This window comes from Ylistrum balloti, unplaced genomic scaffold, assembly GCF_031769215.1.
Source record: "Ylistrum balloti isolate Yb309-2 unplaced genomic scaffold, AGI_CSIRO_Ybal_v1 Utg371286, whole genome shotgun sequence".
In the NCBI taxonomy this organism is placed as follows: domain Eukaryota; kingdom Metazoa; phylum Mollusca; class Bivalvia; order Pectinida; family Pectinidae; genus Ylistrum; species Ylistrum balloti.
The window spans coordinates 170,577-187,562 of record NW_026782690.1 but is presented as its reverse complement, the minus strand read 5'-3'; the positions used below and the strand labels follow the sequence as shown (position 1 = coordinate 187,562).

The window sequence follows — 16,986 nt, the reverse complement described above, 5'->3', positions numbered from 1 at the left end:
AATGCAGACATGCTATTCACAATATCGTTACTCCGACGAACAGACGTCCACGTCGTATATATATTTTTTGTTAGTTCGTCTCCCTTAGTAGTAGTGAAAATGACCAAAATGACATTACATTAAATGCCTAACATACAATGTAATTATGCTCCCATATCAATAATATCATGTTACCTTTTTTTACTCGCGTATAAATGTAAAAGCTTACGCGACAAATGAGAAATTTATGAAATTTTACAGTTTCACAGTTTCAAAGTTTATTTGTTGACGTGACGTGAGAATAATCACGAACTAGCATTTCTGTCGGAGAGACCTTAAGGCTTAACGATACTTACGCGTTACATTCGATAATGACCCGATAATACCAATTTACTACTATTTAATAATTAATATTCACGTATAGTGGGCTATATATGATGCGCAGGTTACCAGAATAAAGGAATTATCAATATCAGATTGACCAGAACACCTTTAATCAACGTTGGAGTGACTAGTGTAGTAAAGAAAGATGAGAGAGAAGACAGTTGTTACAGATATGTTCACTAAACTCCAACCATTGGATACCAAGAAGATACACACCATAAAAGTAACTCCACGTTCAACCAGGAAGGTAGGTAACTTGTCCGTCAGTGTTTGAAAAGATATGGTTTGGTTTGGTTTGTAGCGAGTACAGGTATGTTATATTTGATAAATGTTGGTTCGTAAACATGTCATTTTCGAACAATCCTATTGTCAACTGTTTTGGAGAATGGATAAATTAGCGAAAAAAATTACATGCAACGTAAAAATACAATAAAGAAAGAGAACTGCAACCCGTTTCCTGACTTGTAAGAAATATACGCCCACGAAAATGTGGACCATTGAAAACAACGTTTTAATACAGTATCTAATATAATCATATAATTTCTTTACTCTGGAAACTTTTTACTTATCATCTTCTGATTCCTTCCTAGAATGCCCCCCAATATATAAGAGGTGAGTGCATGTTGTGCGTGCGCCTGTCAATCCATATTATTTCCCCGCGGAAATTGTAATATATAGAAACTACAAAATGAATGGTTGTGGTACTACAACTGCGAGATTCTGTTAACTGTTTCCACCACAATAAGAAGATCAATCTTTTTCTGAAGTTTTATTTAACTTTTATCACATGTGGTGCATGTATAACATGTATGTTTTTACACAGTTGGAATAAATATCCACCTAATGTGTTACAAAAATGTGCGGGATGTTACGAAAAAATTATTATAGGGAATAGAACATCATCGCATAAAATCTTTGTAGATTGTGGAGGCAGTTATATAAGTATGCACAAGTAACATCACATTGCCAATAACTCCATGGAAAAATGTTCATGTAGAAATTTAAATCGTATTGGCTTTGCAAATTTTGAGTCATCGGGTATTTCGGAATACTGACTATGTCCAACGCGTTAGAGCTTACGGATATTTCTGCAAGACTAGTTTTTCAGTCAAATCATTGTGTTGATTCTTAGCGTAAGAAATTATCTGCAAATCTTGTGAATCAACTAAGTGTGAACAGTTTTTATTGTGCATCAAATTTTGGACAAATTTTTAAAATTGAAGCATTTTAAAACGTGTTTGGTGATGGTATTCTCGTCGGATGTACAAATGATTCTATGACTGCAATTGAGAAAATGATTTTCATTTTCCCTTCAAGTTTTTACAGAATTAGTTTGAGCAAATAGTTCGGGTTAAAGACTTTTCTTTGTTTCTGTATGATCGATTACTTGTATCAGCATTCAGACAGGACCAATTTGACACATCGTGCTCTCAATGATAAATTATTTCGTTTTTTTTTAAGTAAAATATTTCGGGTAAGCATGCAGTTGATGTTGTTTGAAATTGTGGGGCCAGATTATAAATATAAGTAATATTCTATGAATTACTAAACATCGCTTACTGATCAAACTACACTGTATAGCGCTTGACACCTGATAAAAAGTGGATGACCTTGCGTGATGGAGATATTGAGCTAAATGACATGTATCTGTTCTGTAAATGAATTTTATAACACTAAATGTCTATACAAATAATTGCAAGAAGTGTTTAACAATAGCGTCGATATGTAAGAGTTGCTTCCCCTGTATCACACTGTTAAATTAACGTTTGCAGCTGCATTGTAGAGGTCTTACGCTCACAAGTACGGTGGATGCATATTTACCCACGAATAGTATGTATCATGTCAAGCTGGAAATGTGAGGAGCTCTATTATTTCGCTACTCTCATTACAACGTAGAACAGTTACATACGGATAGATGTTTCGCGATTGTGTTTGCTGATGAGATCCACATTCTTTAAAATTACAGATAAACTAATAAGGCAAAATGCCCATGGTAAATAAAGATACTAATGTTATTCGTTGTTTTGTTTGTAGAGGAGTTTGTCAGATACTCTGAAATCCATACAAAGCATAAAACAAGAGGCTTCCAATGACAAAAAAGAGAGAGTCAACATCAATGAGGAAACGCTTGGTACCATTATCAAATCTATGGGAGAAACATCCTCTGTCCATGGTGTTAGCCGCGTGTTCAGTGGAACTACACGCCGACGCATGATGTGGTTTTTGTTCGTTGTAGGCTTTTTCTCATATTTTCTGTACCAGCTTTACGTTATTTTAACACATTACTACTCGTACCCAATAAGGACGTCTATTAAAGTGGAGTCACGCCCACTTTTACTTCCGTCTGTGACTATATGCAACACAAATCCTATACGAATGTCCACCATTCGAGAGTCCGGAACAAGGATCATGAAGAAACTGATGGATATTAATCAGCCTGATGACGTAAGCATTTTTTTTAAAGCTATAAGATATTCCAAAAGAGTTTGTTACACTCGATGTCCCAACCATAACCCAACTTTATGTTCAGATCTGTATGATTCCAATATTCTACAAGTAAAACAGAAAAGATAGCTATACTTTACTATTGCTCTACAAAAAGGCGTTTTTTCCTCACAACCATACAATATACAATCTCATAGCATGTATAAAAAACAGATCTTTCTGCTTATCACTGAAACTGGTTTTAAACTCCTGTGTCGGAAGAGAAAAATAATTTCAAAATTTGCACATGTACTTGACGACCTACGGAGAATTACAACATCTATTTAATTACAGGACTAGTGCTACCCGGTCCCATCCCCATCTACTTTTGATCTTTTTTCGATATTTTCCACTATTACCTTCCAGGACTTCAAAACATTCGGCACTTAGCATCATGGACGAGTCGCAGAAGGAAAGATCTGCTGCATGATGCAGTTCAAATCATTAGTTGTCTATACTGTGGCTATTTTTTTAAAGTCATTGTCAGCGGCAAAAGATCTTTCTTTCGTAAGGTCGGTTGGGACAGGCGAAGTTGGTGGCAATACCCATTGCCAAGTTTGACGGACAAAATATAGCATATTGGGAAATCCGAAACTTAGTCACTGATCGGGTTGTAGATTTTATTGAAGTATTGGGTCAGTACACTGGTCTTTAGTGATTTTGTTGATAAGGAAAAACATCAAGTCCTAGCCTGTGCTGATCATATCTCTTTATTAGGTGATGTTAACGTTTTGTAACTCTTCAACCAAATAAACTTTAGGTCAGATTTTGTAAAATGTTTGAAAAGTACCACCCATTTGTCATATAAGACAAAGCCATTTGCTAAAATCCTTTCAACTATTGTGCAATCAGGCTTATATTTTGAATGCATTTTGAAGAAAATTAGACAAACGAATGAAGGCCGTTGCGACATAGTTTTAGATGACTGGTTCGTTGGACTAGGTTAAGTAAACATATGTGACAATGGTGACAAAAGTACAACCTTGTAGCCTTTATGGAAAGAAAACCTTTTGTGTTATTAGTCGACAGAATAAATCCAACAATCTCAATTCTAGTGTCCACCTAAATAAGTTCAGCTATATATCATCAAAATACCACATTTCTTATGCAAATAATGTCGTAACCTTCCCCATTGGTTTAATGGTCATTTGAAAATAAAACCATGAATTTTTTTCAGACGGACAGTAACGTTTTGAATGGTTTAGTCAATGCTCTTTCTAGCAATGTAAATTAAGTATCACATAAATGCTATTTAGAGGCTCCAAATTCCTGTCACGTGACTTAACGCTGAGTACATATGAACCCAAAACGTCAATACGTATCAACAATATCAGTGTCTATGAAGCCTGCACGGCATAGGACATGATGAAATTAAGACATGGAATAAAAGGTGGTGTATTTTCAACAGTTAAATACTGAAAAGCAACATTAATGGTGATGTAAAGTCAGCCAACAGAGTTAATTCTAATTGTTACAACTGTAGTAATGCACAACGCAACAAACACTTCTTGCACACAGCGTCCAGCACATACGCACCATACAAGCTTGTGATAGAATAGCACATTTTGTTCGGATTGATAAAAATGGTTGGCTGATATGACGTATTGAAAATAAAACGGAAAACTCGTTTTGCTTATGACTTAATAGCGATCACTGATGTATTACATAGGGATCGGTGATTATGAAGGTAATTTTTACTTCGACAGGTTTTTGAAATTCCACTAAACCCATGCGAAATTAGTCTTTCCAGCGTATAGTTTCACACATCAGAGAGTGACTAATGCGGTGCCTCTGGCAACAAAAACTACCTTATATGGGTATATGCATGAACGTTCGGGATAAAATTCCCTTTCTCTCGGTATTAGATTTTCAACGATTCACTGCCGAGACGAAAAGTGACGTCCATTTATTGCTTACATATATAATGTATATATATGGATTGTTTGTACGCAAGGACTGGTCACGTGCGGCATTTGCCAACAAAACACTCTAAACAACGAATGTATATAATCATTCAGTCTGTACCTGGTCGATCTACGAATGTCTACATAATAGATATATGGCATAATTACGGTATATATATTTATATAAACTTGGGATGGTTTTTTGTCCGCTTTAAAGGGCCTTCGGCATCCATTTGCCGAGGGGATTATCGAGACACCTAAATCTACACCACCGTTCTTGATTTAGATTTATAGCTTTGTATTTGCTTGTGTTCTATGAGTACCCCTGCAATTTGACAATCGCTTATTCGTACTCTTGCTAGTACTTCATAACTATTCAATACACAGCAGAATCGCACAGCTGGGCGATAGAATCGCACAATGTGCAATAGATAATTTCGTCCAGTTTTCCTATCGTGCAGAACAGAACAAGGTAATTCAGAATAGTTCACAACCATATGTTTGTACAACCAGCGACCTTTCGTGGAAAAGAAAACTCTCATAACAAGGGAACGGAAACAACTGAGGTATTATGGTGTTCACAGTGGAACAATCAAATGTTCCCAATGAAGAAATACTTTATAAGAGGGCGCTGAAGATTGGCAAAAACAATTCACATGCCATTGATTACACTTCTATAGTTTCACAATAAGAGTGTAACCCAAATTTCATAGTACAAAGACCGATAGTACGTAGTTTTGACAAAGGTTTGGTTGAACAGCTAGACGAGCCAGCTGTTTTTATGGTTTCGTATGAAGTTTAAGGATCCAATGTAAATGAGGACGTCCATGTCATTATCCCTAAAAGGAAACCTAAATGATTGTAATACTGAAGTATTATTAGCCACCATTTTTCCTTTGGTAAAAATACATGATTTTATACGCGGAGTTTCCTTCGTTATCGAGCAAATCTAGCTCTTTTTGTAAACATGACAGATAGGTTTTCCCTATCATTACACCAGTCGTATAGGCACACATAGGTTTTGATTAAAATATTTTTCTTCTGATGAAATAGTTTTCTGTTTCAGGATACATCCGGAGAGTCCTATGAAATAGAGACATTGGAAGACTTTCTTCAGAGCATGCATAATATCAGCGATACTGTGTATGACACCGCGTACTTTAAGATCCGTGATACACTTATCGACACTTATGATGATCATCTTATCAATGAAGAGGAAATACAAGAAGAACTTGATGAATTTTATATACTCCAACAGAAACTACAACAAGAATACGATTCCTTGCCGAGGTATGTAAACAGCTATAATAATGATAACGTTGCCCACAAGAACGAGACGATATATAATCTGGAAAGATATAGAAACAACACTTCTTTAATTCCAAAATATTTTGTATTGAATGTATATAGCCGTATAAAGAGTATGAGGAATATTTGAGCACTTTACCTTATCCCCTGGTAAATATTAAAATCCGTTATCCGTGACAAAAAACATTCGGTGCGCATAAATTACCAATATACCGTGACTGTACAAATGTATACATACTTTTCCATGAGTCCATGTAATTTTTACAGTGGGGAAATCTAACATATACGCACCATCTACACCACAAAACTGAACAAGACAATCTACCATTAAAGGGAGAGATGTTGTCATCACACATCCATCTGAACCATCTCTTGCTGAGGATGGCACTGTTGCTTGTGTTTCATTACTTTCATATGGTGTACATCCCTGTTTGATATGACAAAAAGCCTTCATATGTAGCATATAATGTATACTTTTCAGTCATAGATTATGTTAACTGTAAATCATGTATATTTCTAATGATATATAAAATTCCATTAATACACAAGGAGAGTCAAATGCGATTTTGAATTCTTCGTTATTATTTGTACCAAAACAACTTTTGATGAAATCCATCCAATATCCGAGTCCATATACCTCATAGCCTATCACTTGTGAATTTAAATCCATATCTAGACCGCTGTTCGCGAAATCATGCATTTGAAAATATGTCTGAAGAGGTAAGTTTCCTGAAATAAAAATATTTGATATATGTGATTTGCAGGATATAGGAGTTAACACAACCAGAGTGTTGTTATAAAATATAAGAAGGCAGTCACTATTGGATAGGAGTTCTTTGAATTTACTGGAAATATCATTAATTCTGTTCACAGTACATGTATCAACTAATCAGAGCCATGGTTCATTTCACAGGGATTTAACTATAGTCATTTCTCAACTATCAGGTTTTTGTTCCTTTCTGTTTATTACATATTTATAGATGATACCATTATCTAATATTAAAAGTTAAAAGTGTCAAGTCTGTATATACATGGAAACGTTTTTTTACCAGATTCATCACAATCCAAATCAGATAATACACATCAATTTCTAACTTATTACACTTAAATTAGTCTTTATGAAAAAAGTTATTTGTTTTACTTAAATGAATATACTCACCTGTATGAAGAAATGTTTAGCTTTCTTAGCAAAATTATAGAATGAAGTAAACTCAAGAAATACATCATCAGTTTCTACTGGAAAAACCACTGTGCCTTCCAGTCCATATGACAAAATCACACAAAGAAAACAGTCATAGTCAGAATGGTCATTTAGCATCGGATTAGTAGCTAAAATAGAAAATAATAATACTGCTTGTTAATACTCTGCAGCAGTAAAGTAATATAATGGTAATGATAGTCAGCAGCTGCAGCTAGCCCTACACTGTAAAACTGTCGATTCATAAGCTTTTTACAGTAACATACGCAAGATGATCAATCTACACAACAGTAATTAATGCTATGACAACATTCTGGCTTTCCTGAATTTGCTTGACGAAGTTTTTATTTCTACTTGACATAAGATGAATTTACACAAAACTGATAACAATCAAAATTTCTCCAAGTATGATGAAAACTTGTTATAAATGTGTTCTTCAATGTAGAAATCGTAGAATTGATAATGAATGACCGGTAATTGTATTACAGTGGTGTCCGAGGTCTCGGCGCCAGTAAAATGAAAAACCTGTTAAATTTCATAAGTTGAGCCTAGAGTTGAGATGTTATTGCTCGGGCAAAAGCCCGAGCGAGCGGGGTACCGTCAGTTGAGACTAGGCTCTCTCCTGTCTGACCATCAGGAACCGATTCATATTGGCTAGAAAGGTGGTCGTATTTATACTAGCCATGTTAATTAACTGATGAAGGACTAATACACATTAGCTTACTGGTAAACATTATTGAAGTATACATGAGTTGTCCACAAGGTCTTGAACACAAAAATGGCAATAGATCCGGCTGTTTACAACCAGGTAAAATTACACAGACCATCATACAAATTGCTTAGATAGGCTTCAGGTAATTGACTTATATCATCAGGGAATGAACTAATACATGAACATGTGTAGTAGATCAATATTGACAGAATACCTCTGGCCACTGGGCAATACATAAATGTTCACAGTAGATGTCAGTACTAAATTAACATAGGCAGATAAATTATGATGAAACATCTGACTTATGTCTAGCATCGTTTTGAATCTTATATATTAACTTTTTATACTTCACAAGCACTAAGTGTATAACGTCAACCAATATTATGACGTCACCACACACACAAGTACACACAATATCAAGGTCGTCACAATATATGTGTGATCGATCAGTGCCAAATTCTCTTCATTTCTTGAATGTACTTACCATCTAACATTTCTTTGTTTTATTTTTCTTGATTCTATCACCAGATGTCATAGTGACATATAAACACCTCTCTTTCCAATCACTTCCCATATTTGTGCAGTGTTAGAAAAGTCAGCCGAGTCAAAATGTATAGATATAATGTAACTAATGATTAATATCTTGATCCAACCAATGAATAAAGCAAAGCTGTCGAAAGTTTAAGAAAATGCCCGAATGAGATGATAAATTACTGATTGATGACAACTCGATATTTTGATATACACGTAGCATATGTACCATCAGACAGTATTTGCAATAATTGTTCCCGAGACAGATTATGATGTATCATTTCTCCTGACGCATCTGAGGACTTGATTGGACAGAACCCCAATTTCTGAAACTTATTTCTAAGAGTTTCTGCATCTCTCAATGATCCAGACATTCTAGGGCGATCTTGGTTTGCTCTAAACTCTGAATTACTGATAATCAAACAATGTCCTCTGGACAAGTGGTCATGATGATATTCAAATAATGAAAAAATCTTTTTCACAGCCCTGAAAATGTGATATATAGTAGATCGATGTAAGTACACCATATGCAAAATGATATATCACTTATTACAGACCAACTGGAATAACAATATAATGCATTTAAACACCAGATTTTATGTTAACACTAGTTCATTGCAGTTTTAGAAGCATTGATATAACAATTAATTTTGAAAAAACTACAAAGTAAAGTTGACCAAATGCTAGAATGATGTGTTGTATTTTTTTACAACACCTTTTCTAAATGGCAAAAATCCTATTTATGATTTCTCTACATTTTGGTTCACTCTTTAGTGAAAAATATCTGTATTTCTTCTGTAGTGTACTTGAAAAATAATGTTTGCACTTACATAAATGAGTGTTAAGGTATGTTAACATTTTAAAATTACAACATCTTTAATGAGAACTATCTGTTTGGAGTTTTGTTTATGTACCAAAATACGAAATACGTTGGTCCCCCTTTTGTTTGCCTCAACCAACCTATTTTTGTGATTTTCTAATTAAAGATCACTGATTACTTTGCTTACATATTTGTCCTTTGTGGTCTTCCATCCATATCCATAGCTTTGACCCTAAATGCACATCCATTTTCCTGTGGCCACTGATCATGTGATACTCCAACCATCTTGAATTAAACATTTCTGAATTTGATTTTGATCTTATCATCTTGACATGATGTGTCAATTTGATAATGAGGCTGCACCGAAATTGACGAATTGTCTAATACCAGGCCTGAAATTCTATCAAATGAACCATCACCTGGATCGTATTGGTCACCACGATCAGTTTTTGAGATCACCAATAAATTCAATGCATTTTTCTAAGTAGTTGTACGTGTCTGTCTCAAAGTTACAATATTCTGTATCAACATCAGTCTCAAGGTCACCATGTTTTGTATCTACAGCTGTCTTAAGGTCATATTATTCTGTATCTGCAGCTGTCTCAAGGTCAAAGGTTTTGTATCTGCAGCTGCCTATAAATCACAATATGGTGAAAATATAGTATGATCATCCATGCGATGGTCACAAGGTCATCAGATGGAGTGCTGGCTATCAAAAAGTCACTTACATAAAAGGATTTGGATATCTGTCCATTTATGGAATGACCAACACAAAGTAATTCACCAGAACAAATATCAGACATATTGCGTTACAATAAAATCAACGAATACTCAATGAGAGGTTATCTGGCAGGATTTCTGTGATGCTTCACTAGCCACCCTGATCCTTAGTTTTCTATAGGTATTAATCCTGAATATCCACTATCATGATGCAGTTTATGCTGGTCCAAGCGATAACAATCTAAAGCCAGTACCTGCAAAATAAAAATCCATGAAACAACATTTTCGTATTCTTTCATTACAGTTTTTTCCCTGTGAAATCAAACGAATTAATGTAAAGGTACATGCATGTCAAACAAGAGGCCTAGCTGCTTTGACGGTCACTTGAGAATATTGAATATAAAGGTCAAAGGATAGTTATCAAGTGTCATGAAACAGAAATAGTGACATTGAATATGGACAGTGTCATATACGTCATATACTTCATATACTGATGATTCTTATAAAGTTGTTTCCAGTGGGAAATAATCAACATTATTTTAGTACTCAAAACACCTTAAGATGCTTCCATTTATGAAGATTATTTGATTATACCATATCTGGGTGTTGGAAAGAAGATTTTAGAAAAATTAAGTCAATATGACCCCTTTCAGCCTCACCCATCAGCCCCTGGGGTCAGTCAGGATCAAATGGGCATACTATCAGGTCGTCACCTTTCACAGATAATTCTAACCATGTCTAAAACATTTCCAAAGGAAATCAAACAAATGACGCTAAAAAATCTAGTTTTCCTATATTAACTGTAGTAAACTTTAATCCCTCCCCATTGGGATATGTGAGACCCCGAGGCCATGAAATTCACAATTTTGGTAAAGCACCTTAAGATGGTTCCATTTATTATGACATGTTTTAGGACGAAAAAGCGTTTTCTGCTTCATTGTTTAAACTCGACATGTAAATGCTATCCATTGAAGAAATTTCACGTTATCAAATTAAGAGAAGGGCGATAACAAAACATCACAAGCACATCTATCTTAGAAATATTTTCCAAATTAATACTTGTAACGACAATAAATTTTCCCTCCTAGCTTTCATCAATTTGCATAGCTCAAAACCCTATAGTCAGAATTGAGAGACTATGTCACAGTTGTCATCATTATGCACAGAAATGACTAATTGGGAGCGTCATCAATATATTCAAACGTAAAATTGATGTGTCATCTTTTAAGAAAAGAAAAACTCCATACTTTCCGGCTAACATGAAATTTCGTATTTCCCTGATGTGAATTTTCCATTTCTGGATAGCAACATTCTTGCATCCTCAACCAATGGTGTTAACATATTGTAGGTGACTCGATATTTAGGGCTGTTCCCATTGCTGTTCCCATTATCATGATTGTAGTGCTAGAATTCGTAAACTGACTGACAAATTAGTTACAAGGGCTTTCAAAAGATGTAGGTTGATGGAAATTGAGGCAAAAGTTTACGGTTGTGATCTAAATCGCTTTGAAGAATATTCTATGTCTTTGTGCGACATGAATCTGGACGTAATTGAGGCTTGCTTGTTTGCCGGTTGGTCAATGGTTGTATACTTTGTTCTCATTTGAGGACGTGACATTGGTTATCAGTTATTAGTTACAAATATTGCCTTTATACAAATATTTTATCTAATTTGCGTTTGGATTATGATTATGTAACCATGCTGGTATCGTTTTTTTGTGGGAAAAGATGGGTTAAATTTGTTTCCATGGGAATGCAAACAACCATGTTCAACAAAACTGTTGTTGAATGAAAGCAAGACTATTTTCCCTTTTCATCCTCAGTATATTTCATCTGTGCATTAGACGTATTTACACGATAATGCTCTCAATCACCTGCACTCAAGATCACACGATCACCCGGTCACTTGTATACTAGGTATCGCATTTTCTGTTCATATTCCTTATATAAAATCACAATCTACAGCTGATCATTTTTGCTATAGCCAAGGATAAATGTCAAACGACAACCTTGACTGCTATTAAGATATCTAGTTTGAGTGCCGAATATTACAAAAACCCCTAAACAAATTTAGTTTACATTCATACCAATGCATTGCACCAAATTGTATACTTGATGAAAATGTGGCGGTTACAGATCAATGCTGAAGGTCAAAGGTCGCCCTTGAGCGATTCTGGAATAAGAAAAACATGCAGCTTACGTACAAGACATATCATGAATACCTTAATCATATGTTGTTAAATAAAACTGATCAGGTAGAGGGGTATATCAATGTGAGACACTGTTCAATTTTGTTTTTATTGCTTCTACTTTCGTCAGAAGTGTCCCAGATCCTCGTTTGTATATTAAGTTTATTCCTGGTCTATCTATAAATATTTTGACACATTTATGGCATCGATATTTCTAATACTCATCAATGTATACCATGAATCTCGTAAAGCGAACTTTATAAAAGTCATCGGCGAGTCAAATCAACTGTAAAATGTCATTGTTTTCACAGGAGTGAACGAATTTACATGGGTCATGAAATAGAGAAGATGCTACTGCATTGTACTTTCGCTGGACGCGCCTGCAAACGGTGAGATAAAACAGATTTTCAAAAGGGTGATTCACTATCTTGCGATTGTCTCTGTTCTCAGTTTTTCATTTACGCCTTGTTTGTTGTAATTAAAGTAGGAAATGAAAATGCGAGCAACCATTTGGTTAGAAACATATTCACTTTAGGTGAAAGAGATGCATCTAATTTTGTTAAATAATTTCAAATGGATGAACTCTACTCCCTATTCTGTCCACCTTGTTATGATGCCATCACGCTAGTAATGCTAAATCTATTTGATAACTCGCTGCCGAAAGTGACATGTTTTAATTACTCCTTACTGATTACAGCTATCATTGTTTTGCAATAGCGCTCGTCGCAACAGTGTGGTCGGCGTTAAAGCTAGTTTCTATGTTAGGATTTCTATTGCAATCTTTACACAAATAGGCTCTTGCCTTGTAACAAAAAAGTGTAAGAATAATATTGAGACTTTTCTTTGTGTGCAGGCCTAAACGTATGCACGTGTCAAAAGAGTATGGCAACTGTTACACTTTCGAATCATCGTCCTATGTCGCCACCAGGAGCGGACCGGAATATGGTGAGAATGACACGTACTCCATACATCATCGTACAAAGATATGCAAACACTTGACATTAAATTAGATATAGCAAAAACATATTAGTACAAGCGGTAGTTTTACGCGGACATCAGTCGTATAAATTTGCACATCAGCGTTGCAAGCGAACATGTGTACTTCATTATGAGAATGCATCTGCTATACACACTAATATACATCCGTTGCACGGGAAATACATGTTAGAATGGTTCTTGTTGTGGACAAAGTGTCTTTCCGGCCGTAGACTCAGAACAGAAAGATACAGGAATAAGCAAAAACATATGTTATTCACTTAAAAACAAAGTCCAATGGACCTGTGCCCTTCTGGTGTTTCATTGCTTTTATCGCATTCATAGTATATATACTCAACTGGTATAATACGATTTGCCTTGAAAGCTACCGAGTTTATAACACTCGAGATTGAAAGTTCTTTATCTACTACTGACATTTGTTTTTCTAAACGACAAATTTGACCCCTGTTACATTGAAAACGTGTCAAGATCATTCGTCCTTGAAAACCTTTGCGTTATGGGAAATTATTGTTATAAAATAGCATGTCTTACTCTCATAACCATGGCTTTGAAGACCTGCAGCCGACTTAATAGTTTGAATGTCGTAACAAATTTTGATAGCTGTGACCGTGATCGTGGATCAAAGACACGTTTTCCAAAAAACTTTGACCCAAGTGAGATAATAATGATAATTAAAGAAGAGAAATGAACCGTTAATATCTTAAAAAGGTCCACATTACTGTAAAGGTGTTCATCTGTTCCACATAGAGCAACCGTAAAAAGTCTTATTTTAGTTAACAATTTGTTCTTGTAGGAGTATGTATGAGGACTACACATATCTATATACGTTGTCTATTTGGAGTATACACATGGTTGCAATAATTTTTTTATGTTTGCTACTTTATATCCTTTTCTCCACCATTTATTGGTTTGTGTACTGATGGTCCATAAAAAGAATATGCTAAGACTTATACGCCAAGGATCGATCAATATTAGCAAGCACATCTGCTATACATCAATATACTTTCTTCATTACACTCCTTCTGCGAGTCTATGTTTATATTCAGGTAAGTTGACTAGTTCTATCTATTACTCTTGCAGTTATTTATCTCATGTTATAGACTCCACGAATTAGATGTAGTTCTACTTTTATTACCGATTTTGAATCGTAACGAAACCATATTCTATAATCACTTACGATTTTACTCAGATGAAACTTGATACTTTTGAATTATTTCATTATCGAATATAGATATGTTTATGACGTTTTTCAATAAGACGGTAACTTATGTCATACGAATCCATCTGTTTTTCATAAATCAAACATTTGAGATGAGTGTTGATAAGTAATGGCTCTTAATATTCTAAACACATTAACTTGAAAACTGTCTATCACATTTGCCATTCCGAGTTGGGTATCAAATTGGTAGTGTCGATTTTACGCTGACAAGTACACGAGTGCCTGCACTTATTTTCATTATTTATGAATTTTGAAAAAAAGGTTTTCAGATGACACTTAATTTAGAGACCCATGAAGCCATTCCTCATCTAACTTACGGCTATGGAGCGCGTCTTGTCATCCATCAACATGGGAATTTTCCACTTCCGGCGGAAGAGGGGATAACTTTGTCTCCGGGATACGAAACGTCACTGGGCGTTCGAATGGTAGGGAAAATAAATAATTTCGATTTTCTTATATAAACCAAGGTATCTTTTTAAATAAGAAATGGATTTTTGAAATGGAAACAACAATAATACAATAGCATTCTTCAACATGCATCCATCGAAATATTGTGGTGGATGTTGGTTAGAGGTTTAAAGGTTACCCCCCCCCCCTCTCTCTCCCTCTCTCTCTTGCCATAGACGTAAAGAAAACATGATATATATTCAATTTTGTTATAATGCCTTTTTAGTTAAAAAAAGCTTGAAAACAACATTTTTCGATCTTTGTATTGTATTGAGGTTTGACGGTATAGTAGCTGCCAAAGTCATTTAGTACAGAATTCGTTTGCGATGTGCTTATTTGTTTGCAAATTCCACTTTCGTTGATTGCCGAGTGGCAGCAGTATTGCGGCTTCCCTACGGACAAGCTGTAAAAGTCTATTGTGTTCTAAACCTATTGAATATTTATTGAAAAGGATGTTTACCATTACATTTACAGACCAAAATAAGCCGATTAGGGCAACCATATGGAACCTGTCTACCGACAGAGTTCTTTGGAAAACAACAGGATGGAAACCACTCTACAAATATCCGGTATAGTAGCCAGGTACGTTTACTACAACATAAACATAAGGCTATATCATTATGAAAGGTTTGCTGTTTTTGTGTTAAATGTCTATTTTACTTTTTAAAGATTATGAAATTAAGACGACAAAAATGTCGAAAAAACCCACTTTATTTTGGGGATGATTTTTGAAAAGGTTACATGACAGAAACTACAGTCGTCATAACGTGTGTTATAGAAATAGGTATTTTTAACTGTAGATCTTTTTATTTTTTTTTAATTCAGCACATCCTGTTTTTGAAACATTACAATGCAAAAGAAAAATAGTGGGAGGATAAGAAAGGAATATTCTCAAAATGCTAATTTTCAACTTGATTTGGCAACTGCAAATCTCCAAAGCTAATGAAAAATTCTTTTCTTTGACATTATTGTGAATTAAATTTAAGAAGTTATAGCAAAAATGTTTGGAAATTATAAAAAGAGTCGATGTGTATAACGATTTTTAATTTTCACCGAAATCAATGGCAGAAATATTAATATTCGGGTCCTAAAATTCAAGAACAATTGATTCACCAAGTCCACATTCACGTATGTTACATTTGCGATTTGTAATGATGCAAAATTCTGTCGAATTCTGCCCAACACTGCCAGAGTTATATTCAGGATAAGTTTCCAAACAACGGAAACATTTTTCAAATTGTTGAAGCCAAAAATTGAATCACGATGTTACTGCTCCTCCCCTTAAAATGTAGTTCAAAGGAAAAACTTCCGCTTAACATAATATTTAGCCTTCCATATTTTGGCAAAAAAGTATAACTATTGTTAGCAAAGTATATCAAAACGCAAAAGTCTGATATTTCGTTGGAATTTATTTTATATAGAATTGTGCAAAACTTCCAGTCAAATATATGTTCCATACGTCCGTCAGATCATTCGATGCCTACAGTTGAATCCATTTATATCTTTATTCTGGAAACCGAGGTAACCTGGCAATAAGCAGAACTAACTTGCTAGATAAATATTCAACATCATCAGTGTAAAACTATTACATCATCCCTCACTACAACATTTAACCAACTCTATTTGCTTGCATATGCCTCAACAGATACTTAATCACTGAACACATGCTATTAATAACGAAGTTCATGAGTGAACACAAGCATGATGTGATTAGTCTACTTTAGAAATACGCTTCGATGAGACAATTTGTCAAGACCTATAATAAACGTGTCTTTACATCGACCAACACATGGTTTTCTCATTTTCTGGAACAAGATATAAAATGTCTCTAAAATACTCCACAAATCCATCTTATTCCTTTCATATAGTCCCCAATGATCACTGTTCATGATATCACAGTTAATTGAAATAGTTACGTTAGCATTATGAAATGTAACAGACGGCTTTCAGAACATGAGACTAATTCATTTGCTAGTTCCGAATCATGTCTTACAAAGCCCGACTTTCTCAATCTACACCAATACTGAAAAGCAAACTGTAGTTGCTCTTGATTTGTGTTAGTCGTTTTATGCTCAACATTTTCTGTATTACTTGA

At 34.8% G+C, this 16,986-nt stretch overlaps 1 protein-coding gene across 1 annotated transcript in view; it reads left to right on the top strand.

Annotated features, from left to right (window-relative positions):
• Positions 1–508: 508 nt before the first annotated feature.
• The window catches only part of LOC132561820 (amiloride-sensitive sodium channel subunit beta-2-like), a 34,099-nt gene continuing 17,621 nt past the window's right edge, over positions 509–16,986 (top strand). Inside the window, exons 1-7 of the mRNA XM_060226520.1 lie at positions 509–610; positions 2,398–2,826; positions 5,818–6,041; positions 12,541–12,618; positions 13,083–13,174; positions 14,706–14,869; positions 15,366–15,473. Coding sequence (XP_060082503.1) covers positions 509–610; positions 2,398–2,826; positions 5,818–6,041; positions 12,541–12,618; positions 13,083–13,174; positions 14,706–14,869; positions 15,366–15,473 — 1,197 coding nt within the window. The remainder of the gene's footprint in view (positions 611–2,397; positions 2,827–5,817; positions 6,042–12,540; positions 12,619–13,082; positions 13,175–14,705; positions 14,870–15,365; positions 15,474–16,986) is intronic.